The sequence below is a fragment of the Anser cygnoides genome, chromosome 6 (genome assembly GCF_040182565.1).
Source record: "Anser cygnoides isolate HZ-2024a breed goose chromosome 6, Taihu_goose_T2T_genome, whole genome shotgun sequence".
Lineage (NCBI taxonomy): Eukaryota > Metazoa > Chordata > Aves > Anseriformes > Anatidae > Anser > Anser cygnoides.
In genome coordinates this window covers 10,812,147-10,840,096 of record NC_089878.1, presented here as the reverse complement: position 1 = coordinate 10,840,096, position 27,950 = coordinate 10,812,147, and the positions used below count along the sequence as shown (strand labels likewise).

At 48.0% G+C, this 27,950-nt stretch overlaps 1 protein-coding gene across 1 annotated transcript; it reads left to right on the top strand.

Annotated features, from left to right (window-relative positions):
* The first annotated feature begins 1,557 nt into the window (after positions 1-1,557).
* On the top strand, positions 1,558-27,384 carry RBM44 (RNA binding motif protein 44). The gene is made up of 18 exons (XM_066999338.1): positions 1,558-1,671; positions 2,882-4,799; positions 4,882-4,940; positions 6,281-6,457; positions 7,227-7,413; positions 7,489-7,514; positions 8,066-8,138; positions 8,441-8,543; positions 8,862-8,984; positions 9,729-9,802; positions 9,899-9,972; positions 10,371-10,737; positions 11,541-11,686; positions 11,813-11,962; positions 15,260-15,326; positions 16,344-16,494; positions 22,558-22,696; positions 26,499-27,384. Exons 2-18 carry the CDS (start codon positions 3,369-3,371, stop codon positions 26,752-26,754), a joined length of 3,603 nt encoding a protein of 1,200 aa, XP_066855439.1. The 5' UTR covers positions 1,558-1,671; positions 2,882-3,368; the 3' UTR covers positions 26,755-27,384.
* Positions 27,385-27,950: the final 566 nt, after the last annotated feature.

Genomic DNA, 27,950 nt, shown 5'->3' with positions numbered 1-27,950 from the left:
AATGCAAATAAACATGCTAAATACAACATCTTACCAACCGATGATGAGGTGTGTGATAGCCACCGATCATCTTTTTGGTTGTGGTAGTGGTGAAAACTCCCCTGGCACGATTCAGGAGAAACGAACTAGCAACAAAATGTTGGTCCAAAAGGCTGAAAGTAATACTTTGCTCATCAAGAAGTGATGTGTTTATTAAGTAGATTGCATCTTGCACCCCATAAACATTAACCTCATGACAAATCAGATGTGTATTTCAACCTGATAATGCTCTTAGTAGAAATCTTTGTGTGTGATGAAGTAGCTGAATGTTGAAGCCGCATTTTTCCCCCTAACTTTCAGTATGATTTAGCTTTAGAATAAGGGAAGAAGAAATACTGGTAGGTTTAATGCGAACTGGTTTATGTACAACATAAGAATGTACAACAACAGGGCTTTGAATGGTAATAATAGCACATGCCCCAGTCCTTTTAATTGAGCTCCAAACAGGAGAGCCTCTGTGCCCAGCCTGCTGACTCGAAGCGGAGCTGAGCAGTGGCAGCCTGGCGAGGAACAGCTCCAGGGAGAACCAGGATGAGTTTTCCTAGAAATTGTATTTAAAACTGCTATCCTTTTGTTTTCGTTTTTAAACGTTCAATAATTTTGTTGTTTGCAAATGGAATGTTACCCGAAATGTTTGTTGGTTTGTTTGTTTGTTTGAAAACAAATCTGTTAGGAGATGGGAGCGTGGATAAGGAAATTCATCAGCAGAACTTGCCAATAAAAATGTCACTTTTCGGGTACTTTTTATGGAGTGGTCTGTCATCATAATGTTACTGGTAAAAGTTCCCTTGGAAAATACAGGCTTTCTGGACAATACTGGTATAACAGGCTCATCATACTGTTTAATACACTATCGCAGACACAAACCTGAGCAACGCACTTCCCGGTTGTTCACTGTCTGAAGGCAGGGGCCTGTGTGATAAGAGGCACTGGTGCAAAACATACCCCCAAAATATTAACATTTGTAACAGCTGGGTGCCCTTGGGGGGTAAGGGTGGGGGATTTTCTTTTGAAGGTAATTGAGGTTTGGGGGCAGATGGTCGGAGGCCTCAAAACATTTTTATTGTTTTTTGAGTATGTTTGAAGATCAGTCCTTGAAAAAGCATCTCACCAGAGGGAAACTTGAATGGTGTTGTTAACGGCACTTATTCTCTGTTGAAAGTATTCGTGGTAAATGGGGCTGTTGGATTTGGGGCTGGTGGTGGTTTTTAGGCAGCTAAGGGGCATTTTGCACACTTGAATAAAAACTTTATAACACATGTGGCTGGAAGGAAGTTTACTTCAGGCCTTGGGGCAGCCAGGACCAACACCAGCCTTGGAAAACCACTGAGGAGACGGGGCTCCATCGGCTCCCCCTGCCCCTCAGAGGCGACGCCATGAGGCGGTGGCGGGGCCGCGTCGCCGCTTCCCCCGCTGCGAAATGGCGGCGCTCGGCGCCGGCCGCGGGGCGCGCCTCGGCCAATCAGGAGCTCGGGAGCTTCCCCCGCAGCCAATGGGCGGCGGGCGTGGGCGGGCAGTGGTGGCCGTTGGCCGTTGGGCGCGTGCTGAGGCAACTGAGGGTGCTGGGGCTGAGGAGCACCCCTGTGGGGCTCCCTGAGGCAGGAGAAGTGCCGTGATTTGGGATTTTGTCACGTAATTTTGAGGGGAAAGTTGGGAGGGGCTGTTTTCGGTGGTAGTGTTTGGTAATTTCTGTATGGGTGTGCTTTGGTGGTGTTACAATGAGACCTGATTTCACGCATGTGGTTGCTCCAAGCGAAGGTTGCCTGTGTAAAGAGAAAGGTAGTGGTTTAGAGACAAAACTAACTGCACCAGTGGATAACAAGGTTGTGGTAAGGTTTCTTTTGGCTTTTGCCGGTCACTCATTAAACCCCTCTGTAGATTTTTAGTATTCAAAATAACACTGTGTTAATGCTGATCCTCGGTGTTGTAAATAGGAGAACTAAGCCAATTTTGTTGCAGGGAAGCCCTCTGGTTTCCTTCCAGCCTCCTCCCTGGCTGCCTTCTGGGCAGTGCAGGTACCTCTGGGAGATGCGCCGCTGCCTCACACCACAGGAGGTGTTTTTTGAAAGCAGATGAAGATCGGGTTGTGTGCCCATTGGGCTGCCTTGCCTGCTTAGGGAGAAGGGAGCATTGCAGGCAAGGCTGCATTTTGCTGCATATTATAAAACAGACGTGTTTTGTTTAAATAGTTCAGAAAGCATGCCTGGGAAACAGCTGTCACCTCTACATGTCCCTTTCTTCGTTAAAAGCATTTTTTGTGAAGGCAGAGACAACCATTCGTGAGAAACAAACTTCACGAGGAGTGACTCTATCCCCCAGCGCTTTTTCTCTGCTTTTTCTACATGTTTGGTATAAAACTAGTTGTGTTGCAAGTGCAGTGTGGGAAAAAACTTTGATGAATTGTCCAGCTTTCTTCTGTCATAGAAAGAAGCATTCTGATCCAAAAAAAAACCTGCTTTCCTTTATGTCTTGCACTTCCTGGGTCTAAAGATTATTAAATTTTTGTACGGTTCCATGCTAGGTAGCCATTTCTTCTTGTTTCCCCAGGATTAAAAGGAATATGCTTCCATTTCCCACTTATCCAACACCTGGAGGGGTTGTAATTCTCAGGGGGCACAGAGCTCTAAGTTCACTAGTTTGCTCACTTCAGTAGTTTTTAAAATGTACATAGCTCCTTGTCTGCAGGATAATCCCTACAGTAAATACCCTGGTTGTGGGTCAAGAAGCGTTAGCTTCCTGCGGCAAGGAATGCTTACAGGCCAAATACAAAATCGGTAGGAATAATGTGAGGTCAGTTTTGTGGTCACTGCATCCAGGGTAACGTCTGCATCCTTGTTTTCAGAGTCAGTACATGCATTGAAACAACTTGTGTGCTGTGACAAAGTTAGTGTGTGACACAAAGAGCTCGGTGGGTATCTACGGGGATTGTGGTGATGCAGCCAAGGTATGCTTCGATGGTAAGGGGACGGAAACTTTGCCTAGCAATGTAAGAAAATAGGATTGTTTGGTCTGTCAGAATGCTTTTACTCAATTGAAATCACAGACAAAAGGATAGCAAATTCTTTTACGAGCCTTAATAGAGCTCTGGATGTCCTTGAGAATGCGTAATTCCTTGATTCTGCACTCTGAATAGGGAATAATAAGAGGGATAGTTTAACATCTTTGTTTAAACAACATTGCCTTCTCGTACACCATGGAGTATCGAACTTCTCTTATTTTTGTTAAGGTGAGAAACTGATAGGAAGAGACGAGCTGGTGACTTGGATAACTTGCAGTGAAGTGAGCTGTGTGGATTACTTCTGAGGAGGGAGGGCTCCAGTATCTGTACCATGGAATTACAAAAGAGCAGCGACGTTAAAAGCAAAATGCGGGGCTCTGTTCAGACCTCTCACCTCTTTTCTTACTCTGAGAAAGCTGAGCAAACTCTGATCAGAGACCTTGCAGCGGGAGCTAACGTCTCTGGTTTTGGCCAGGCACATTGTGCCAGTGTTTCAGACTTAGAGTTGCAAGAGGAAAGCTTACCTTACTTAAGTTCATCTTTAGATGCAGATATTGAAATGTACAATAAGAAGAGAAAGCGAGTTTGCTGTGCGCAGGTAGAGGAAAGCAAGAAAGAATCTGGTACGTTGGGAAGGGTCTGCAGCGATACGCGTTCCACTTGCGGCGTGTGTGATGATTGCAGACAGATCCATGTAGGTGAAGAAGATTCACAGCTGGAGTATGTCAGTGCTAACGAGCAAGAACCGGATGGTAGGGACAGCTCAGGTGAGCTTTCTGAGCAGTGGGAAACTGTAGGGATCCAAACCCTAAAGCTGATGGATCCAGCTCATCAGGTTCCAGGTGGTGGAGCTGCAAAGGAGCAAAGTCCTGTTGATGTGGTAGAAGATTGTTCTGCCCCTGAGTACTGCGTAGGGGACCAGGTCCACACGGAAGAAGCTGTGCCAGAGCTTCCCCAGCTGCTTCAGGACTCTCTGCTGGTTTGCAGCAGCACGTCTTGTGATCATAAGGAAGAGCATACAGCACGTAACAGTGTTCTTTATGGAAATATACTTGAAAGTCATGCTTGTGGGGGTAAGGAAAGGGTTTATCCAAATCTGCTCATGTGTGATGGTTTAGAAAACGGAGAGGTGAAGGATGCTCCCCTGGCTGATGGCACACATTCAGCCCTGGTGGCCCCGAATAAAGAGGTGTCTGAGCAGAATGACAGGCATGTTCACAGCATGGCAGTGAAGCAAGAAAATCCTTTGCTGCCACCACGAAAGGCCCCTGCAAGAGCCACGCAATTGTGCAAAAGCACAAGGGACTGCAATTTTTGTTCTTGTGAGGAACCTCTTGCATGTGCGGTTGGCAGCACCGAGAGTCGCTTGTTTGGGGTGGAAGTTGCAGATCAGTCTGGCAGGAGAACCAGCTCTCTCAGCCTGGAACCGGAGTGCTGTGGAAACCTGATAAACCTCACCAGCGACTCCAAAGTTAACCAGGCTGTCGATGCGAGCTCTGATTTCAGAGCTTGCTTTACGACCAGCAGGAGTACCAGCGCCCGGGTCCATCTCGTGTCCAGGGCTGTCAATACAGAGATAACAATGATGAACAAATCCCGGCCTGCGGGGTGGCACCATGAAACCTGCGCAGACGCTGCGTGCAACAGGGACGGGCCCTGTGGAGCTGGTAGTGGGGAAGACATTGGCTCACAGCTTAATGACACGCTGGGAAAGCACTCGGATGGCAATACTGCAACGGCTGAGAGAAGTTCACAAATGAAGGTAGTTTTTTCGACCTAAAGTTGCTCAGGACTTGTCTATCCAAATGTTAACCTGTAACTTCTTTTCAATGATTTTTATTTAGGAGCAGTGGGAATCCAAAGCTGAGTTGCGTAGCGGGGATCTAAAGCCAAGCACTGACAGGTGGGTAGTGAATTGCTCTTGGTTTAGCATTCTGGGTGCTGGGTAAGACCCGGATTTTTTGAGATCGGAAGGCTGTCTGCGACTTGGCAAAACTGACCTCAGCAGAAGATTGCTGGGCTGCCTTCCAGAGGTATCTGGCCAGCCGAGGTGAATGAGCTGGTGGAGACCTGAAGCTGAACGAAGATGAAGGCAGCTGCGCAGTACGAGTGGAGCAGCTCTGCACCAAACAGCACGGGCTGGGTTGCAGGCTGGCCAAGGGGCAGCCTGGCAGAAAAGGAGCTGGGAGTCTCACTGAACAGGTCAAGTACCAGTCAGCAGTGCTCCTACATCCTAAAGAAGGCAGAGCATATCCTGGGGTTGCGTTGACAGCAGCGCAGCCAACCGATAAGGAAGGGTTTATCCTGAATTTGGGGCCTGTGGGGTTGTGTCGGGAAAGGCTCCTCCAGCTTTGGGGTGTGTTAGACAAGCCAGGGAGCAGTAAAGCAGGGAGACCCCCCCGCCGAGGGGTGTGGGGAGTGCAGGACGGAGGAGAGAGAGGCCGAGGGAGCTGGGCTTGGTCAGCACAGAGGGGAGGCAGGGACCTCCCTGGGGTCTTTGGCAGTCTGGTGCTGGGGTATGAAGAGGAGCCAAATCCAAAATGCATCTCTGCTAAGCAAGGGTGGGAGCCAGGGGTCGTGGTGAGGGAAGTTCTAAGTGGGTGGGAGAAACTGTTGGTTTGGTTACTTGTTTGGTTTTATGGTGAGAACAGTGTTGGCACAGCACTGGAGAGGTGGTAACCTCCTTTCTCTGAGATTGAGAAAAACAACCAACCCAACAACAAAGCCGGACTAGATAAGACCCTGAGCTAATTTGAAGTTAGTCCTGCTTTGAACAGAGGTTCAGACCGCAGACCCTCAGAGGTACTTTACATCCTAAAGTACCCTGTGAAGCTAAAAACAAAATAATACAATAAAATACTTTGTGGCTTGAAAAACAGTGAATAAATGGATATACTGGGACTCTGAAAACGAAGTAAGTACATCTGTAGATGAGCAGAGTTGCTAAGTTTCTCTTCATTCTTGTGACCGCACAATTTGTACAAAAATGATGAAGGTACTAGCGCAGTTTCTGCCTCTCAGTGAAGGCTAGGTAGAGTGTGAAAGCTGTTGCACTAGCTGCTGTAGAACATATTTTTTTTCAGGGGAGTGAATAGGAGGAACTGATTTCATTTTTCTCTTTTTTTTTTTTTTTTCCCCTTAAAAAGGGAATAGCTTCTGGAAAGCTACTTGTCCCAAAATAAGACACGACAAACCTATAATTGACTCACATGCTTCAAGGTTTTATTTATTGTTATTTTAAAGGCCAGTACACCTCGACAAACAAACTGTGAAGAACTCTGTGTCAAGCTACTGTCAAAATCTACTGCAGAGAGCTGTTGAAGCAGAATTGCAGATTCTAACCACTCATTATCAGATGTGCTATCAGCACTGCTTCAAGGTTTACAAGCTGGCTTTGGAGGAAAACGTATGCTTTAGCAGGCACGTACCTTAATGTATTTCATTCAAAAGGACACAGTTTGGTTAAAAGGCATTAATTGCTAAGTATTATGGATGTATTTTATTCATACTTTTTGATAGTGTTTAATAGCTATCATTTTTATCTGAAGGAGTTTACATTCTCAGAACTGCCAAGTCTCATTTTCAGCCTAAAATTTAATCTGTCCTGTAGTGCCTTTAAGAAGGGCCTTCACAGACCCAACAGAAACAGTTTGTTTCCAGGAATGACTTTCCAAAGAGGAGGAAGGGTACAGGAGGAACAACCTGGAGTGGACTAGATGCACAGAGGGGGAACTGGGGACAAGGTAGTAAATGAGGAAGAGAAGGGCTGCAGAACTGAGAGTTGATGCAAGAAGGGAATGGTGTTTGAAGGGTCTGTAGCTGGTGAAGTATGTGTCCTGCAACAAACCTGGGATTCCACCGAGAAGTCCTGCCTTAGATATTGTAGTGCTTAGTCTGCTCCAGGGAAAATAGTTGAAGCATCTTCTAGATGCTGAAAGCATCGGGCTCTTGCACAGAAGTATAAATTCATTAATTTTTAATGGCAGAGTACAAAGAAAGACATTAGAAATGCAGATTAAAAAAAGGAGGAAAAAAGAAATTAATGTTTATCAATATGAACAGAGTTATTGATACCAGTTAAAAAAAAAAAGGTAGAATTTTTAAATGCTGTAAAATCTTTAAGCAATTTTTTAAGTAGTGAATAAAATGTTTGTCTGATCTTTTTTTTTTCTTATGCATATTTTAGCAGATACCATGGAAATGGTTATGCTAAGACTGAATTAGGTTCATCTCTCTTGTTGGTTTTGGAAGAGCTAAAAAAGAATTACAACAGCATGAAAGTGAAAATAAAAATGGGCATACCTTTAAATGCACTTCCACCGCTGTCAGTTGAGATAAACTTGTTCCCAATCTCTTCTTCTTATGTCCCATGCAAGGTAATGTTTTACTGCTTTTTGATTGTAATATTTTTTTTTCCAGAAAATTAAGACAAATCTTTTTTCTTTTGACAGTTGTTCAGCGAGGACCTGTGCTATGAGTAAGCAGTCTTTGTTCATGGTACTAAACGTCAGAGTAAATGGGAGCGGACCTTAAAAGATGTTGAACTTAGGATTTCTTATTTCAGGATGCATCTTGTTGCTCCAAACTGTTTAGCTGAAAGATTACCTTAACACTTTGGGCACAGTGATTTTATTTTAAGAAAAGTTCTACTCTGTACTGTTCTCATATGCAGACTGTGGAGTGGTACTTGTACTGTCTTTATAGAAAAAGTTTTCAATGTGCAGGTCATGTTCTCAGTTCAGCACTTTGATTACTAAAATTCTAGGTATAAAGAAAAAATAATCTAAACCCTAAATCTAGAATACAGCTTTGTTTCAGATTGCAGTCGATGCTTTTATAAAATACAGGTATTGAAACCTTTGGCTTTCTAATTACGCTAAGACTTATAAAGTACATCTTATTTTACTGCAAGCTTTTCTCACTCTGTGCCTGGAAATTCTTAAATCAGTATTTCAGAGTACACGGTATCATTGTAGAATTAAAAATTGTTGTGCCATATTTTGTATTAGATTCTTGGTTCTGTTACAGTTCTGTTTCAGGCATGAGGAAAGCAGACTTTGAAGCTCTAAAACTGCAAGAAACCAGAACTTCTGTCGATGTGGTAGGGATTTTGTCTTTACTGAGTTTCATTGACATTTATGTTGCTGAGCATAGGCTCCTTTAGGTATATGCAAATGCAATTAAAGTCTTTAGGGCTCAAGTTGGGCTTCCCTGCCAGTCATAGCAAATGCAGTTCACATGGTCATCCTCCCAAAATAAGGTAACTTTGGGATTCTTAGAAGATAATCAGTAGGTTCACTTTTTTTTTTTTAACACTTACCTGTTTAATTAATATTCTGAATGTCCAAAACATAACATATTATCAAGTGCAAGTTCTGTGCTATAACTGAAACATACTTACAGGACAATCCACAGATTGTGTATTTAACTGGCGGCGGTCAGCCTAGTGGCTCTTCTTCCTCCAAGACATTGCAAGGACAGCGTAAAGATCAGGATGTGCAACATGGTGAGCTCGCTGCTTCTAGTGCAAATACTTCATGACTTGTTAGCTAAGTTGTGCGGGGGGCATGATGGGGAGAACCGTGTAAAACATCTAATGTTAAGCTTTCCATCACAGAAGGGACAGTTCAATGTCCATATATATCAGCCATATAACATACCTTATATTGTGAGAAAAAACCTGGTGTGAAAGTAAGTGAAACCTCTTCCGGTTGTATTGGCAAATAACATAGGTAGCTGGAATCCTCTTAAACACAGAAATTTGATATTCGTAGGAAACTGTGCTCTGAATTTTAACACATTGAAATTTATTTGAACTGTTAAGGCTATGTAAAAACCGAAGACGGGAATGAATATTGGTTTGATGCTAAAGAGGAATTGGCAGTAGCAGAATTTTCAGTAATACCTGAAGAAATGGAAAAGCAACAAGACACAGTTGATTTAAGAGGTGAGGTCACGTGCTTTAAGCTGCCGTACCTAATAATGGTGTTGATATTTAATATTTGAATACTTTGTGTGCTTTCTAAAAGTGTGAGGAACTTGGAGAAAATGCCAGCTGGATTTTCATGCTTTTTTGCACTGACTTGCAGTGAATCTTATCTAGTCACACAGCTCTTCTCATTCACATTTTTCCTCAAAAACTTTACCTACTGCGGTTACATCCAAATTAGTAAATGCTTAGCCAGCCATGTAGCTGGGGATATTTCTTTTCTGTATCCTTCTACGTAGTGACTTCTTGAGAGTTATCTGGGACAGGTCTGTGTTAGGAAACCAAGGGTCCTGGTGAGGGGCATGGTTACAAAGCCCAGAACAGTAAAAGCAGAGAGCTCGTGCACCCTGTGGCAGGGACTTACAGTATGCTATCCATGCTTAGGCATTGGGATCTGCTAGTTCAAACCAGCGTTCTCTCTGACTGTAGCTAGAAACCTTACCTTGTCCACCTCTTCATGCCTCAGGGAATGAGGAAGAGAGCTTTTTAGAAACTGAGCTCTTCAAATTTCCATGGCAATATTTCATTTTCTGTTAGAAGATACTTATCGTTCACTGACTTTTTTAAAAGGTTTTCTATCTAAGTTTTCTGAAACTTACAGAGAAGATGTTAGCTTAAACGCTAATAATATAATAATAGTAGATAATAGTAGATACTAATAGAAATAATAGTAACAACTTGCTTTTTCCTGTTTGTTACCAGAAGCAAAGATAATGGAAAGTGTGAACAAGTCCTCCTTTGTTTGTGTTGGTGGCCTAAGTTCTTCAGTGTCAGAGGTACACCCATTTTTGTTACATAGCAGTAGTGTCTTACCTCTCTTCAGAATTTCCATATTATACATTTGCAATCAAAATGTTCTTGTATTTTCGTAGGGTGACTTAAGATCACATTTCTGGAAATACCAGATATCTGACATTCTTATCTGTGTGGATTCTGGTAACCACAGGTACATAAAAGTTTTACTTGTTTCAGAATTTTTGCTGTTGAAGTAAATGGATCGTGGGAGAGAAGAGGGAGTTGTTCATTAATTTATTTTTATTCTGTTTCAGTAAGTAACGTAGATACAGATAAGCTGACAAAAATCTGTAATTCCAGACAGCTTCTTATCTTAAGAGAAGCTAAGTAATCTGAAATTTTCTGTTGAGATACAGTTAATGTTTCAAAAGATCAGAACCATTATGGTGTGTTCTTACTGACAGAATGGTTAAGGTTGGAAGTTATCTCTGTAGGTCATCAGGTCCAAGCCCTCTGCTACAGTTCCTGGTACTATTGACATTCTTATCAACATTGTATTTTAACTTAAGATGTGCTTTACTTTGTTTCCTATTTGTATTTTGTGTCTAGATGTGCATTTCTTGGCTTTAAAGATGCTAATGAAGCAAAGTTAGCAGTAGAGGAAATGAGCAAGAAACAAATAAAAGGAAAAACAATAAGTGTTGAGCTTGTAAATGATTCATCAGAGAACAAATGTCCTGTTTCCCAAATACTTAAAAAGAAGCTGTGGCGTGAATTCCACTCTGTCAACAACAGTCAAAGAAAGGATCAGGATAAACCGCTCAGTTCAGCTTCCAATTCAGTGGAAGCTCCTGATACCACCTCTGCTTCTGAGAAGGTGCCTCTCCTTCCCACAGCTGCCTTAAAAATTCCTTGCTCTACCCAAGCACCTTTGGAAACAAAGTCTTCTGGTCCGAAATCCTCTGTTAAAGAGTCGGTACGTTTTCTGTTTGCAGTTAATTGAAAGCTCGATAATGATTACTGCGGCTCCTTTACGGGGCAGACTACAGCATTAAAACTTACAGCTCTGTAACATGTTACCTTAGTATATATTGAGTGATGTTAGGATATGAAAGCACGTTACGTGTCAGTAATAAATTTCTGTCATGCTGGAGAAGAGTGAGAGCACTGTTCACTTGTTCCTGCATCAAGTTGTGATGGTCCCTCTTTTTCTTAATCCTAAACCAGGAACCGAGGCATTTGCACGGGATTTTTTATCTTGCTTTTCTCCTCTTTGAGTTCTCACTTGAAATGCTTTCTATTTAAATGCCTTCAGATTTTATACAGAAAAGATTTTGGGACATTGGAGGAGAAGGTGTTGGATTTTTAAATGTAAATCTAAAGAAGTATCATATGTAAATTTTCTTTTAATTCATTCAGGTTGGTCGGTCTTTGGAGGATGAGGCAAAATTAGTAATTGGTGTTGCTCTGACAAACTGTATAGATAGGCTGTGTTTGGGGATTGAACTTCACAAGTTGTAGTCTTCTGGGCAATAAAAGCTGGACCTAATGTAATGCAGCAGGAATGCCAGTTACCATAAATACGTGGTGCAGTTTTATTTCTAAGTTACAGGTCTTGATAACGTGACTGCTCATGTTAAAACACTTACTGATCTGAGTCTGTATGTCTTCATTTTTTCTTTTTCCATAACAGAAATATTTCTTAGTAGTAAAAATCTGCCATAAAATTTGTACAATACATAACCTGTTCACTTTTTGCTGATTTCGGTGCAATTCTAGGACACTGGAGACAATTCCCTGCAAAAAGCATCTGCTCCTTTCTCCACTAATTCGTTTGGTGCCTTTATTTCTCCTAATACCTTGAACTTGAGCAGCTTTACCAAATTAATGAAGAAACTTCGAGAAATTCATCCAGAGGCTAGTAGGTGAGAGTATTTGTATTTCAGTTCTACCCTGGTTTGTAATGAATCCAACATCTGCAATAACTAATTAGAGTGCTAAGTGGATTGCACAAAATGTGATGTAATCAGTCATTGCTGTTATTCCTACAGAGACAAAATTGTGGATGCTCTGCTGGAGGTGAGGAAGAACAATAAAGGTATCCTAAGTGGCTTGTCCATCAATTCTATTATAGAAAGGACCTCTGTAATCCTAAGGAAGTCAACGCCCAGCTGTAGCAGGGGGGAAAGCGACGTAAATAAGTGAGTATTCCAGCCTGCAGAAATGCAAACACGGGACGTTGTGTAGCTGTACAGCCTGACTAGATTAGGAAGGAGTTCATTGTAAACCTCTGCCTGCGTTTAAAAAAAAAAACACACACAACTAAATGAATCACTGAAACAACAGTTTCTGATTAACTGTTTTGCAGAACATCTGTAAATAGGTGAGCTTGCTAGCTCTATGCACTTCATAAAACTTGGTATGTTGGGTTTTTATTATGCAAACTTTGAGTTGGGAACGTCATAAATATTCTGGGCAAAGGTGACATCTAATGGCCAGTTTGTGTGTAGCATTTCTTAAAGAAATTCCAGTTAGGCTCAGTTTTGGTTTAAAATTGATGATCTTTGATGTTTGAGATTTAGGTCTTATCTAGATATAGAACAGAGTAGGTTTGCATGTCTTACAGTTTTTGCATGTTAAAGGACTTTGTAGGTAATTCCTTTCCTTCTGCTGGGTTGCCTGGAAATCTTGCACAATGATACACCAGGGGCTGCTGCAGCACGTTCAGCTTGCTGCAGCTTCCTAGGAGAAGCAGAGGAAAGGGCCTTCCCAACTCCCACTGCCACGACTCCTAAAACACAGCAGGTTACAGCTCCAGCTGTGGCTACGTGAGGTCGGTTGGCTTGGTGCCCCGTGTGCCTCCCCTGCAAGCACTGATCCTGCTTCCTGCGGTAGGAAGCTGCTCCAGCCACCCCGTGAACAGCTCTCTGCTGGCTTAATCAACCAGCCCAGGCTTTCTGGTGGGTTGGGTGGTCACTAGGGCGTAAAGTCTCTTTGGGGTGGACCATTTGCACTGAGTCTCTTTTAGGCTTTCATTTTAATCTTTCAGTCAGAGCAGGGGGATGGGAGGGGGTGCTGTGTGACTGCCTGCAGGGGCCTCAGCTTACTAGGCCAGCGAGGATGAGGTAGTGGGGCAGGAATAAATAGGAAGCAGCTGTTGGATCTGTCATCTCATTCAAAACCATCCTTGGGGGGGAGAAAAGCAAAACCCCCAAGTAGTAGTTTGGGAAGAAGTGAACAGGGAACCTCTTCCTCAGGAAAAATTTTGCGGTTGTGCAGATAGTGGGTGAGACAAGTTCCTCCAAAAAAAAACAAACCCGAAATAAAACCCAGATCTGCAGGGGTGTATATATACCTAGTGTCCTCTAGGAGACATCCTTGAGTTGATGCTCATTTCAGTCTCCCACAAAGCTTCGTATTTTGCTTGTCTGAAGGCAGTAGCAGTGCAGGTTTCCTGTGCTGTTTCATACGTTGTTAGAAACGCTTTGGCATCACCTGTGCTCCCAAGCACGCTCTGTCCAGCTGCACAATACTTAGTTTTCTGCAGTGTTTTCTTCCCAAAACTGCACCAAATTTTGAAAGCTCTGATTTTGGTCTCAAAGCTCCCATTTCAAGGATATGAAAGAATCAGTTTATTTTTAACTGATACGGTACCTTCTAAGCTGAGTAGTATTTATGCTGATAGTTTTACATATCCAAGGGTCGTTCCCACATGTTGAACATTGTTTGTCAGAGTAAATCCTCCGGGTCAGGTGCTGTGTGGGTGCTAGTGCAGCGCACAAGTAATCCTTAACACAGCCTTAACTTGCGTGTTGCACACTAGAACTATAATGGAAAAGGAGAGTGACTCTGCCCAACAAGGTGAAGCAGAAGCCTGAGCTAGAAATGCTTCCTTAGACACATTAAATGCACAAATAGGTGCTTATAGGCTTTTTTTGGTCATTGATTTATCACAGTCCTAGTTCTAGGAAGTAATACCCAGAATAATCATTCTGAAGGACTTCAGAACGACTGATTGCGTTGAATATCTGGAGACATTCAGCAGGATTTTAAATACAGCTTAAGGTTATACCTCATGTAGTGATGAAGAGGGTGAAAGGATCTCAACCAACACACGTGTGGCTGAGTTCCTTTTGAAACAACGAGTATACTCTAGGCTTGCTAGTCTGACGTTTGGCTGCCCTGTAAGCTTTTGCAGATGCCTCTGTGAATCAAAGTTATTAGTTACAGCTCTACTGACTGACTTCCTCAGGGTTACAGATACGGACATAGGGTCATCCCCAAAATGCGTTACGTTTGAAAGTGTGTTTAATTAATAAGGTTTTTTACAGCCTGAGATGTATTGTGCTTTCCTTGTCAAGTCATTTTTAAAATGGTGTGTGGGCTTGACAGTCATAACAGAAAAAAAATACTATTGTAGGAACAATTGCTTTGTGAAAGAGATGATCTGTAACAATTTTTACGTTCATAATGAGGGTGCTGTGAAATAGCCAAGTCAGTAGTGAGTAATGGGGGGAAAAAACTTCATCTTCCCTTAGTAAGAATCAAGTACATACGAAGTTTAAGAAATGATGATTTATTAAAAAGCTCATTTATAGTATTCTCATGTGTGTATGGCTTCAGGCTCTCCTGAAGGGTGGGTGTCCACTGTGAAATACCTCTCAGAGCCTTATGTTCCTGAAAAATGATGAAGCATCTGGAGTTGTACAGATAATGCTTCTTTGTCAGGCTGTATTATAGGTTGTTTTATGTAATAACTTAAATCCAGACCTAAAATAAAGCATGATGCAAGCTTCTTTAGTGTTTCTTTGGCAGAGTTGGACATTTAAATGACTATAAATCTTTTATATCTGTTAACTTTGGAGGAGTAGCTTCATTAGAAAAGGGTGAGAGAAATTAGGTTTATGCTCAAAACAAAACTAAACAGTGCTTTGAGCAACATGAAGAAGTGCATGGAGCCTCTTCACTCCTAAATGATGACTTGACAGCTTCATTTTGAACTCAGTTAACTAAAGAAAAAACACCACTGAATGTGATTCGTTACACAAAGACCTCTATTTTATTGTAATAATTTCTTCTGGGTGGTTCTTAAAGCTAGGAAACCTCCCTTTTCTGCATACAAAGTTCTGAACTGCATGGCAAGAGCAGTATAGCTTCTAGTGGTTTTCTGGGGTACTAAAATTGCTGATGCTCCATTTATTTCAGCTTAGGCATACACATGCACGACTTACCTGCTTTTTTCTTTCTTTCTATGTAGATGATTTTCTGATTGTGAAGAACTGAACGCTTCACTTGGAAGATTTTTGCAGTCCAGCTTGTTCTGGGATCATTCTGTATTTTTCGTTTGTTTTATTTCAGTAGCTCTTAATGAAAACTTGTGTAGCATCACTGCATGATTTGCAGTCTTGTTCGAGGGAATGTTGCCTGGAGGTCAGTTGTTTTTTTTTCTCTATGGGCAGAAATTAAATGATTCTTCCCAGTTCTGTTGTTCTCTGCAGTTGGTTCAAGTGCTCAGCACGTTTCTCTAAGGCTGAAGAAATCACATTTCAGCGCAGTGAGACTTCTGTAATAACAGCAGGACTTTGCTGTGCTGAAGTACACAACCCTTGCACACCACTTCGTTTTAGGCATGGCAGTAGCTGCTACGATGTTAATAAATAGCCAGCACGCTTAAGTTCTTTCCTGATAATGTTCTAAATGGGCTGCAGGGGTGTCACGTATCCTTCTAATACCCGGAGGAGAGGGAGGCAGTGAGGACGTGGAGCAAAGCAGGCTTTGGAGCTCGCGGTGCTGAGGGCCGTGGTTATGCAAGACCCGTGCTGCAGCAACTTGCGAGCAGGCATCCCCTGCCCGACCTCGCTGCAGCACCATTCCGCGTCCTGGCACGGCACGTCTTTCCTTCAGGATCATATTGTAGCCTAGATTTTCCTCTTCCAGAATATGGCCGCTTTTTTTGTTGTTGTTGTTTTATTTCCTATTCCACTTCTATTGCTGTAAGCAGAGCTGGGCCTCTGCCTCCTCCTCCTGTGCCCCATAGCGTGATACAGCAGTCAGCGTCATCCCACTGCTGCTCCCTGAGCCTTTGGGTCTGGGTTGGTGCAGGGGGAGCAGGAACGCCGAGGGTATCCATCTGTTGGGTTTGTGGGGGAGACGAGAAGAGGTCTGGATTTTAAATCCTGGCAGACAAAGGAGAGGCAGCTTAGGTGTATGTGTGGGGTGAGGGGGGGAGGAGAATTATTGTGGGTATCAGGGGCAGGCACCCACACCGTGCCCCTGCTGTGGTGCTGCATCCTTGTCCGTCTCTGTCCCTCTGCTGTGCTCTGCTCTAGATCCTGCCCGCGTTTGCTGCTGCAGCTCCTCTTACCTGTGAATAAAGGTTAAAATCCCTTCTTTAAAAACTTGTGCTGCCGTTTCCCTTCCTCCAGCCCCAGCCTCTCTCCTCCCTTAGCAGAACTCCTGCCGTTAACGCTTTCGACCCCCAGCCTCCTCCTTCAGCCCCGAGCTGCGGGGCTGGGATGAGCTCTGTCCCCCCCTCTCTCTCTGAAAGCAGCTGGAGGCTTCGCTCCGCCGCGTTATTAATAGCAAACGCCGCCCTTTGCGTCCCGCGCTTCGGCAGCTCTCCCAGCCCCGGCTTCTCCCTCCTGCGGCCCCTCGGCGGGCTCAGCCGCTCTCCGCCGGGGAAAGGGCCCGGGCATGGCCCCGCTGCCGCGCCGCTTCCTCTGCTTCGTGCTCGGTAGGTGCGCGCCTGCCCCCGGCACCGCGGTGCAGAGGCCAGGGGCAAGCCACCGGGGCGATACCGGCCTCAAGACGTGCCCAGAGCCATCCTCTGAGGTTGGCTGCCGGGGTGGAAATCAGCCTCCGGAGGTTCCGTCCCTCCGCTTTGCCCTTCTGCCTCCTTCCGCGGGGATGCTCCTAAAAGCGATCAGTTGGGACCCACCGCGCTGTCCGTAGGGGCACGGTGTGTGCGGGGCTCTCGGGTGTTTGTAGGGCTTCAGGTGCAACAGGTGGAGGGTTGGGCTGGTCACCCGAACGCACGCAGCACAAGGCTTGGGAGGGTCGTGCTTTGGTTACTTTTTATTGAAAGCGTGTTTATTTAAGGTTGTTTAAAGGGAAACCATGCACTGTCGGTGCGCTGCTGCTCCTGCATGAGTTCCTTTTCCCTTTGCTCGCCGTGTGGGTTTTCTCCTCCGACCCCGCTGCATAATGCATGGAGCTTTGCTGTGCAGCAGGCTTCTCTGAGCGCCCTAATTAACTGTCTAGTGCTCTCTGCCTGCTGCTGCTCTGTGGGGAACGGGCGAGTAGTTAGGATTTCTCTCTGCCCTGCTTTTCCCGGTCCCTGTCCCCTCTCTCTACCAGTCTGCCTCTCGGGCTTGTTCCTGCAGAGGTGTCTCACACCGCTGATGCTTTCTCCATCGTGGGTGGGATGCCCTGGCCGTATTTCCGTGATCCTCCTCGTTGGTCCCGAGCCCCAAACCCAGAGCAGAACCCACCTCTCCCCGTCCCCGTCACCCTGGGACCCGTGCAGTGCCCAGGGTGAAGGAAATGGTGGCCGGGAGGTTCTGTGAGAGCACCGCCGGGGCCGTGGCAGGGGAGCATTGCTGGTCCTTTCGCTGCACCTTCCTCCCCGTGCCTCAGTGCTGCGACTTTTGGCAATGAGAGCGGGAGCTGCCGGTGCTCCGGGCTGCTTTTTTCCACCTCACGTAGGAGCACAACATCTGCCTGCGTGCGAGCCACTTAGCCGTGATAGACGGCAGCTAATCCCGGTGCTGAGTGGCGGATGCGTTTGTCTTTCGCTGCGTCCTCCTCCTGCAATTTTTTTTTTTCTTCAAGCATGTTCTGCACTAGTTAAAGAAAAAAAAAAAGCCAGTTTGTTCCTTGCAGGGCTTGTTGGTGGCAGGCACTGAGCCTGCGCCCAGTACCTTGTCCCTTCCCATCAGCACAGAGCCAGATTTGGGATCCCAAATTCACTGGTGGCCTGGGGCCACCAGCAGGGAATGCTCAGGTGGACGATACCCACACCCTGCCCAGATGTACCCGAGCTAAGCTTTCCTCCCAGGTGAAAAAAAAAAAATAAAATCCCTTTTTTCAGTTGCTCAAGCTCTAGGCATCTTTGCAGCTGGTTACGGGCTCCTCACGAAGCCGTAGTGATCAGGATTTGGCTGAAAATAACCCTGGTCCCCTCCGATGGGACCCAAGGCAACCGCTTCCACTGATGGTAAAACTCTGTCTGGTTTGGGGCTGCGGCTCCCCGCTGAGGCTGCTCAGAAAATGAACCCTGGGTTTCACAGGGAGCCTCCTTATTGCCGGTGATGATGGACGAAGCAGGAATAGTGCCTCGGGAGCTGGGTCGAGGTCATTAAGCTGAGGGTTAACAAGAAAACCACGTTACTTGTTAAACCCAAGCAGGTTTGCAGCGTTACTGCAACATTTTGCTGTGCGCTGGGACCCGAGATGGAGACACAGGAGGCTTCCTGTGCATTGCGGGGAGTTTTGGCCTCCAAGCATGGAAAAATGATTGAAGTACGTGCAGACCCCGCGGGGAGACCCCTAAACCCTGCCAGGAGCTGGTCTGAGAGCTGCAGGCACTTCTGGGTCGTGGTGCTGCCTGTGCCTGCATTGCCATATCATTTTGGGTAACGTTTGTTGGAGAAATGTCAGCGCTTTGTCTGGGTGGGCTGGAGGGAAGCACGTTATTTGCCTGGAAGGGGGGGGGGGGAAAACCTTCATGGAGAAAAAGTGAAATAAATTGCTCCCTGGCTGCACACGTGGCTCACCGACAAGTTGTGGTCTGGCTTCACAGCCTCGGTTGAGCACGCAGACAGGGCACCAGAGCTATTTGTGTTGCTTTTCTCCCTGATGGATTTTTATGTTTGTTTAGTTTGTTCTGCAGAAGGATGCAACACATTGCCTATAAAGGACCCGAAATATCAGCTCGGCGAGCAGATGCTCGGCGCCGATAATTGTCGGAGCCGGCTGGAACCAGGGGTGGACGATGCCAACCCTGAATCCCCGGTGCGTGGCTAAAACCTGTGCTTCTCCCCATTAATTCAATCAAGGCGGATTATTTTTAAAACGCCCACGCTATTCATTAAGGACGTAATTATCTTTATAACTAACTGCTCATGCCAGGTTTTGGTCTGTAGGCAGCCAGTAGTCGGTGTTCGGGGTGCCTGGCTCTTGATTCATCCTGGCTTTTTCATTCATCCCTCCCCTTTTCAGCTGGTTTTCATTTTATTTACATGCTAAATCAGGGTTTTTTTTTTTGGAAAGAGAAGTATTTGCTGTTCTGCCCTGTGTGGTGCCGAGGCCAGGGACATTCAGGATAAGTCCCCTTCCTGGAAAGGTGCTTGGCAGCTGCCAGCGCCCGACAAGGACATCACGCTTCTCCTGCCGGGCCAGGTGGGAAACTGAAGCCTGCAGTGATGTGGTGCTTTGGAAGCCTTCTGTCATCCCCAGACATTCCCTTGTTTCTTCTCAAGTCCAGTTCAAGAAAACTGAATCATTTTCCTGTTTCGGAGACCTGGAGTTATCCTTCCCCACCAGAACCTAGAGCTGCCTTCAGTCCGACGTGTTAAATCAGTGTCGAGGCCAGAGACTTCATCCAGCGCCCTTGGAGCTGTTATTCCCCTTCAGTGTGTGGCACAAAGGAAAATGAAAGGATTGCTGTTTTCCAGCCAGCGCTGACAAGAGATGTGGCCTACAGCTGAGCAGAATAATTGTGAAACCCAGATGGATGTCTGAGGTTTTTATTCTGACAGCCTGGTGGGTTTGTGGTATTGTAACCTGAGCTTCAAAGTGAGGTGCCCCCGCATCCCTGGGATGCGAAAAGAAAATTTCCCTCTCTAAGTACCAACCACTCGAGCAGCTGGGTAATTCTGTGGCCACTCACAGGTAAAAAAAAAAAGCACATAAATTGTGAAGGTTTGTGTGAACTGAGAGTAAAGAAGCGTGCAAATAAAATGAACGTGGTAGCGTTCAATAGCAGAGGCGGTCCCGTTTTTTGCTTTCGCTTCATGGTTATCCCAAGCATTGCAAGATGAAATAAAATACATAGAACCAGCCACTGGTGGCTGCTGATGTTGGGGAGCTCCCCATCTTCCCGCAGCATTACCGTGCCCGCTCGGCCTTCCCCGAGCACACCCCGATGGTCGGGGATCCGCCTGTTCCCATCTGACCTTCTCCTGTTACTGCCTGCCGTAAATAAGCCCTCCTCCCTGCCCGGCGCCTCCCCGGGCGCCTCGCCTTCCACCCCAGTGGCTCTGCTGGATGGAGGATCCCAAGGATGGCTGCACCATCTCCTTGTGGTGGCAAACGCAGCCCATCGCGCCTCAGATACCTCCAGGGATGGGACTCCACCACCTCCCTGGGCAGCCCCGTCCAGTGCCTGACCGCACTCTCCGTGACAAAATCCTTCCCAAGGAGAGAAGCTGTGGTTATTTAGAGAAAAACCCTCCAGAAGGACTCCTCAAGGGCTTTCAGTGCCACCACAAGTTCTTGCCTGGGGCGCTTTGGGCAGGCGAGTGTGGCTGGGCTAGCTGGAGGATGAAAATAAAGAGTGGACCCCTGATGTTTCCCCTGAGAGGAGGCTTTCAAAGAAAGGCAACATGTTCCAGCAAGAAGAGCCCAAAAGATCCCAGGAAAACGAGGAGAAAAAGGCCAGAGCCTGAAGAGTCATGCAGAGGGGATGGTGACCCGACGTGCAAAACTCCTCTTGCAGAGAAAGCTCTGCTCCTCTACAGGAGGAGGTGTCCACCAAATTGTTTCTGGGGTAGGGAAACCACAGCTCTTGACCCAAGCCCCAGCTGTAAGCGGTGCAATGGAAGCAGTTTCAGTTCATCTGTTTAATTTTCGTGAGCTTTTTGTAGTCCTTCAGTGCCAGCACAGTTTTTTTGGCAAAGAGACACGAGTGACTCCTTTTTTGCAGCTCTCAGCTGAGCCCCACTTCCGTGTTTGCTGGGACTCCCCAGGACATCAATCCCACGGCAATCAAGAGGCCCTGGGATGCCCGAAAAAGCCTTTCCTCCAATCACTTTTTGACTGGTGCTCTCGGGATGTTCACTGTGAGAAGACAAATTAGCACTCCTTACGGTGATGCCTCCAACCAGGCAATCAGCCGCCCTTCGCGGGGAGTGCGTTCGTTAACAGCGGCGCGAGTCCTCGTTAGATAAACACCCTGGATTTGTTGGAACTTGCTCCTTCTGCAGCCCTTTCTACCTGAAGTGTGAAAGAGAAGAGCCCTTCGCTATGTTAGAAACCAAACGTGCCCGCGAGGGACCCTTTTTTGTAACAGCAGGACTCATTTCTGTGCTGAATACAGGGCAGATGCAGCTTGCAGTAGGTGCTGCAGCCAGGGTCTGTTCTTTCTCCTCTCCCCGCCCAAGGTGGAGATGCCAATTAGGGTTTTCCTCCAGGAAGTGGCCACGGTGCAGGAACAGATGTCAGGAAGCGCTTGGGCCTCTCTAATAACAGCTGTTTTGCTGGTACGAGCGAGTGACCTGGCTCCAGCCTCCTCCGTGCTAATTGGCATGGGCAGGAGCGAGGCGGCGGGCAGCCGACTTCTGCTTTTCTTCCTTCTCGTGCCGTGTTGCTCTTGAATTTCGCCAGGTGGCTTTACCTTCCCCGGTCCCTCTCTCTCTGTTTCGCGTGTCTCACTCGGCTCTGCCTGCCTCCGGTTCCTCCTTAGCTCCTGGTTCCCCTTGGCCGCTCGCCTGGCTGCGTTTTAATCTGTTCTCCCTTTCCCCACCCCACGGTCAGCATCGCTCCCACAGGGCTCGTTGTAACCCATCACTCCCGAGCCCCCCCCATGCGTCCCTGCACCAGTTTCCCAGCCCCAGCACGAAGACAGCTCAGAGGAGGCTTCTTATGAGGGTTTTCAGGGTCTGTGGGACTGTGCATCAAGGATTTGGGGGCTTCAGCAAGTCCGTGCATGGAGAGCATCGCCTGGGTGGCAAGGTGCGCTGGCACGATGGCCGTGTTCAGTTGCCAAAACACCCTGGCTTTCCATCACTGCCAACATTTCTGCGGCTAAATGCTGCGCTAATTATTTCTTTTGTTAAAAAAATAAAATAAAAATAGCTAAATAGCTACCCTCCCCCCCCCCCCCCCCCCCCCCAGCTTGTGCGCAGAGCTATTCACACGTAGCAAAAAATAGAGCTGGTATGCGATGCTCGCCTGCAATGTGCTCCAGTAGCTGCAAAGGCACTAGCAGGCACTTTGGGGCCAAGAGCAAGCTATTATTTATAGCCAGCCTCGGTAAATCATTCCTACTAAGGTTTTTCTTTCAGCCTGATCCCCCTTCCCTGCGTAACATTGCTGTTATTTTTCCTGGCAAAACCGTACAAACTCGTCCAGTAATGTGATCTGGCTGGGACCCCGATCAGGCTGCTCATGGCCGTTCCCTGCTGCCCTTTCTCCACGTGCCACGCAGCCTTCTGGCCCCAAAGTCTCTGAGCCCATACGAAGCATCCTTTTCTCCCCGATCCCAAACCGCTGCATGGCAGAGAGGTGCAGCCTGAGGCTAGACCAGAGGCGACAGGAATTTCGCTGTGCTCCACGTGATGATGGATATTTGCTTGTAAGCCCAGCACCTTGCAGGCAATTTTTAAGGGCTCCTTTGCATAGCAGCAGCAGCGACCTGTCTGTACTGTTGCATTTAACCAAAACAATGTGAGTTTAAACCCAAAGAAGTGCCAAGCAGAGGATAAATCTGCATCTGTTCTTATTTATGGCTTACCCAAGAGGATGTCGTGTGCCTAACTGACTCAGGGCCGTCGCATGACCCGTGCCTGTCTTTCAGCCCACCACTTCATCGCGGCGACGGCGTGCCACGAGGCGGAGTACGGCCGGCAGATCCGCGAGCGCTGCCTCCGGCCCTTCAAGCTGAGCATGGAGGGCATCGGGCAGCGGCTGTGGTGTGACTGGGACGAGACCATGGGGTAAGTGCCCGGGGGGCACCGCGGGTGCTGCCACGTCGGGACATCCTGCAGCCACGAGGGTGATGGGCAGCGGTGTAAATTTATCCCTGGGGAGCTTCCAGAGGCGCCGGGACGTGGGGCTGGGCACCCTGCTCGGGGTGTCCCTGCTGGAGCAGGGCTGGGGCGGGTGGGCCCGGGGGTCCCTCCCCACCTCAGCCAGTCTGGGGTTAAATAGGATTTCATTTTAGCCAACCTATGCAGGACGTAGAAGTTAGGACAGCAGTCGTGTCCTGCTCAGTGTGTCCGTGTACACTGAGGAAACCACGAGGCCCAGAGGTGAAGTTTTAACAGGAGGGGCTCACAGTTCTCGCTGTCAGCTTCATGCTGGGGATCCATCTGTTCATAAGGCAGCAGGTGCTCCACTGCCCCTTCTGGTGACTCACCGCTTGATGCACATGCTTTTGGGAGATTAGTTTTGCACTCAGGTTTTCCACTCAGTCCAAAATACCCTAAAACTCATCTCAAAAGACCCCATGCTCTGCCTCAGCGTGGTGAGACACCTTCAACCCTTTCCTACCTGAAGTTGCTCAAAAATGCTTTGTGCTTGTTTTCTTTGTCGTGCCGTGGCTGTTCCCCAGCCCGGTGCACAAAAACCAGCCCCTGCGACGCACCGAGGGGTTGAGGGAAGTTAGGAACCGTGAGCAGGTGCGACTGTATGCCACGAGTGTTTTGCACAGAAGTATAGGGTTTTGCTTAAGTTCCTGCTCAGTCCCCTTCTCCTGTGCCAAATTCAAATCTGTATGTGTGTATAAACATAAATATATACATATGTTTGTGTATATATATATATATATATATATATATATAGCCTAGGAAAAGCACAGCCTGGGTTTCTTTCCCCTTTATTGGTGGTAAGATGGAGGGGAGAAGAGGAGTGGGAAGGCAGTGTGGGAGATGCTTCGATCCCGAGAAACCTCAGAAAACACTCCACTTCCTCAAAGAGGCTTTGGCTTCGCGAGACCGGCATTAGCCATTACCCAGCTTTTTCTATAGGGAAATTAGCAGGGGGGATTTGGGCATCTCTCACATTTTCTGTGCAGCCCGGGGCTGCTGGCATTGCCCAGGATGGTGGCTGGGACCTGCTCAGGAAGCACAGGTGCATTAAGGAGCTTGTTCTTTACCTCTGACGTCCTGTTCTCCTCCTAAATAGCCTCTGCTAAACTTGTTATCCCCAAGGCACTTGGAGGAAATGTTGATAAACTTGCTGCCTTTAATTTGATTGTGTGAGTCCGTGGGAACACAAGCCTCGGGTTGTTTAAGAGATGACATTCCTCTGATCCTCCCGTGCCCTCAGGACAGCTGGCAAATCAGGCAGAAATAACTCAGCTACAGCTGTAGACAAGCTGCCCTGCATGGGTAAGGGCTTGGGGTGAGGAAAAGCAGCGTTAGGAGCATGGCCCAGGTAGGGATGGCATGGGCTGGGTGCCTGCTGCAGGTTCAGAGTGAAGGGTTTTGCTTCTGCTGAGCACGAGATGGAGAAATGGAAATAAACCCCCTGCCTCGAGCCTCATGTCCTCTCTGTGTCTTCCCCCAAACCAAGGAATTTTGGTGCTTGAAACTGGCTGAGATGGAGAGCTGAAGGAGAAATGTGTGAAGGTTTTTGCCTCTACCTAACGGGTGCCCCCTGGCGCTGGCGTTGGAGCTGTGATTTCCCACGTGTGGCATTTAGGGGGGATACACCTGTGAGGCAGACTTGGCAGCTACTGCTGGGCTGGGGATGCGTGCCCTGGAGCACCTTCCCTGCGAGGGGAGGCTGGGGCAGAGGAGGCTCGGGGGGGGCTCACCCACGTCCACAAACACCGGAGGGGAGGGCACAGAGGACAGAGCCGTTCCCTTGGGTGCTGTCGCTGTCCCCATCCCCTTCTCCCATTGGGCAGTGCCTTCTTTTTGGGGTGCACCCGCAGGACCCCAAATCCACCCCACTTGGGGTCCCCGGGAGGGGGCCGATGGCAAAGCCACCGTCACTCCTCTGCTTTCTATTGCCACAGCTGCGTCCGTCAGTCCTGGCCAGGGCACCAGGCTGTCACCCGACCCTGCCCCGCTAAGAATACACCCCGAGGGTTCTGCTCAGCTCCCGGGGTCTTCGGGATGCGCCCTCGTGGTGCCATACGTCTTGCTCCAGTGTCAGCGCTGCGGGCAGGGGCATCGCTCGGGATTTGCAGTGGCATTGGCATCTGGATCCCCTAAAACCATAAATCATCCCTCGATTACCTCCCTGGGGCAGAGTGCAGAGATATAATTATATATATATATTTTATATATATATATATAATATAATTATTTATATATTTGAAAATAAGTCAAGCTGTATTTTCCAGGACAAATGGAAGCCCCCAAAGCCCCCACCTCTCTCTGGACACTGGGAATAGCTCGATATTTCCTGCCCTTCCTGGAGCTTGAGCTGGCTTTGCCCAGCGTGGGCTGGGGCTGGTGAGCAGAGCGAGGAGGTGGGGACGTGGTGGTGGGGACGTGGTGGTGGGGACGTGGTGGTGGGATATCAGCCAGGGGGAGGAACATGGGTAGCAAGGGGAATGCAGAGCACCCGTGCTGGCAGCTCTGCTCCCAGTGGCTCTTGTTGCTGGCTTCAGTGACCAGCGTGGGCCGAGCACGCTGTGCCCCAGGCATCAACAGTGCTGCTCTTGCGTGGGCTCGGCATCCCTTCTGACAGCCGTGAGGGTGGTTACTTACTCATCCGCACCCCACTAAATGCCACGAGCTACAAGGGAGACTTTTTTCCCTTGGAGAACCTGTCCATGGCCTGTGATCAGCCCCTGATCAAGGACAGGTGTGGGAAGGCACACACCTGCACTGCCGGAGGGATTTTGTGTGCTGTAGTTCATCCCAGCGAGCTCGAGGTGTCCCGAGCTGGTAGCTGGTAGCGCACCCCTAGCGAGAAGGTCCCTGCCACGTGGCCGGGACTTGCAGGAGCAGCTCCCTGAACAGCACGGCTGGACTCGGTGGCTGTCAGCCTGTGGCCATGGATGGCCAAGGGTCTAGGAGACAATGTGGAAGAAATGAAAATAAATAAATAAATAAATATATACATATATATATATATATATATATATATTTTAATTTGGTTCTCCACTAACTCTTTCCTTGTGGTCTCTGAAAATGCTTTGGCTCCTAAGATGCAGAGGCTGCAGCCAGCAGCTGGGAAGTTGCCTGTGAACTATTTCTTCCCCAGAGGCAGGTTTTTAATCAGATAGTTGTTTTTTTATTATTTTATTTTTAGCTCTGTTGTTCTAGGATTAGGCGTGAGTAGTTGGGATGGGGGAAAAAAAAATGCATCTGTACATATTTGTATATCTGTTTTTACATATACAGACATTTTAAAAGCGGGTGTTATTTGAACCTCATGGAAACAACTTTCCTTCCAGGCAGCCGTGCTGGAAGGATGAGAGGCTTTTCGTGAAGTTTTTTGCTTTGTTCAAGGTGTCAGAGCGTTAACTGGGTCAGACCCCCTGCAGTTTCTAGTAACACCAATACAGGTGTGTTATTATATCTAACTAAGTATATCCCAGTCATCTCCTTCCTCCTGCTTTAGACAGCACCAACACCTAAAAGCGGGCTCAAAGAGGCAAAACCAGATGGGAATAAAGAAAAAAAAAAAAAAAAAACGCTTAGATTTTTATACCTGGCTACCTGCAGTCTCACCGATGTGCCCGCAGCGCCCCGTAGCACGAAGCCTGCTTCTGGCACCTAGCTGCATCGCCGCCACGGGGCGCCCGGTGCCACCGCGGTGCCCCTGTCTGTGTTGCAGCACCTACGGGGAGCTGACCAACTGCACGGCGGCCGTGGCCGAGAACCTCACCTGCTACTGGCCCAACCGGCTGGTGGACGAGTTCTTCGTCGCCGTGCACAGCCACTACTTCAGGAACTGCTCCCCGTCCGGCCGGGCGCTGCACGACCCCCCCAACGGCGTCCTCTGCCCCTTCATCCTGGTGCCCGTCCTCGTCACCCTGCTGATGACGGCGCTGGTGGTCTGGAGGAGCAAACGCAGCGAGGGCATTGTCTAGGGATGGGTTTTGGGCACAGCACGACCGAGGAGCGTCCCAGGGGTGCCGAGGCCCCGCGGCATCCCCGCCGGTCCCTTCCCCAGGCGGCGGTTCCCAATTAAGTCAATCGTTAACGATCTGGTCACCGGACGGTGCGGGACGCTGGTGGCGGTGAGGATGCTGCTTGCCGGGTACCAGGGCAGTGCTGCGGCAACGCTCGGCCTTTCCCTGCTTCCCTCCCAGCACCCCACAGCTTCCACTGGGGGAAAAAAAAAAAAAAAAGGAAAATTTGGGAAAATAAGGAAAAAAAAAGTGGGGGGACTGGAGTCCTGCCAGTGGTGCCGGCGCAGCACTGGGACATGCCATGGCCACGAGGATGGCAGGTCAGGGTGCAAGCTGGGTGATGAAACCTTCGCTTTTCTTTCTTTTATCCTTTTTTCTTGGTTTACCCTTTTTAACGCCAGGAAAGGCACCTTCTCCCCCCAGCCCACCCATGGACGGGCTCTGCCCAGCGGGGACGGTCACTGCCCCGTGCTGGGAGGTGACGCCGGTGGTGGCACTGGTGGCCGTGGCAGTGCCGCAGGGCTGACAAGCAACAGGAATTGGATGCTTTTCTTAATAAATAAATAAATAAATAAATACAGAAGTAAAGCAGGTGCCAGCCTTTGATGTGAACCCTTAGCGCTCATCCCCTGCATGAAGCCACGTGGATCTACATGGATCAGGGCCATCTGGAACCTGCTGCCCATGGGCTGGGGTTGGGTCTCCTTTGGGGTCCCGGGAGCTTCACCCCAAGCTGGGCCCAGGGGAGGGAGGGATTGGGGGAGAGTCAGAGGCTGAGGGGGAGCCGGGGCGATTGCGCCCAGCTCCGTGCAAAGAGGACTGAAGCAGGGGGGCTGCTGGGGAGGGAGCATGTGCTGAGTGCGGGGCAAGAGCAACCCCAATGTCTCCCTGAGGTCCCACTGCTGCCCCCAGGGCAAGCCCTCGCCCCGCAGAGGGGTTTCACCCCTGGATCAGTGCAGCCCCCTTGGCTTCCGCGCCTGTAGCTTCAGCCCCCTGCTCTCACAGGCTGCTTGCACCCCAAACCTGCCCCAGTGCAGGACACTGCTCTTGGGGGTCTCTGAGGGCCCCAAAGCTGCAGGACGGCTCAGCACCCCGTGTACATTCACATCTCTGCAGGAACAAGGGTGAGAGCCCAGAGCATGGAGTTTCTCCCC

What these genes read in the sequence shown, in the direction of transcription:
- RBM44 (XM_066999338.1), top strand. Translation starts at nt 3,369, where the DNA reads ATGGAATTACAAAAGAGCAGCGACGTTAAAAGCAAAATGCGGGGCTCT. An exon ending in AGCGAGGACCTGTGCTATGA is followed by an intron (nt 7,515 to 8,065) that starts GTAAGCAGTCTT and finishes GTTCTGTTACAG; the next exon opens with TTCTGTTTCAGGCATGAGGA. An exon ending in AGATCAGGATGTGCAACATG is followed by an intron (nt 8,544 to 8,861) that starts GTGAGCTCGCTG and finishes TGAACTGTTAAG; the next exon opens with GCTATGTAAAAACCGAAGAC.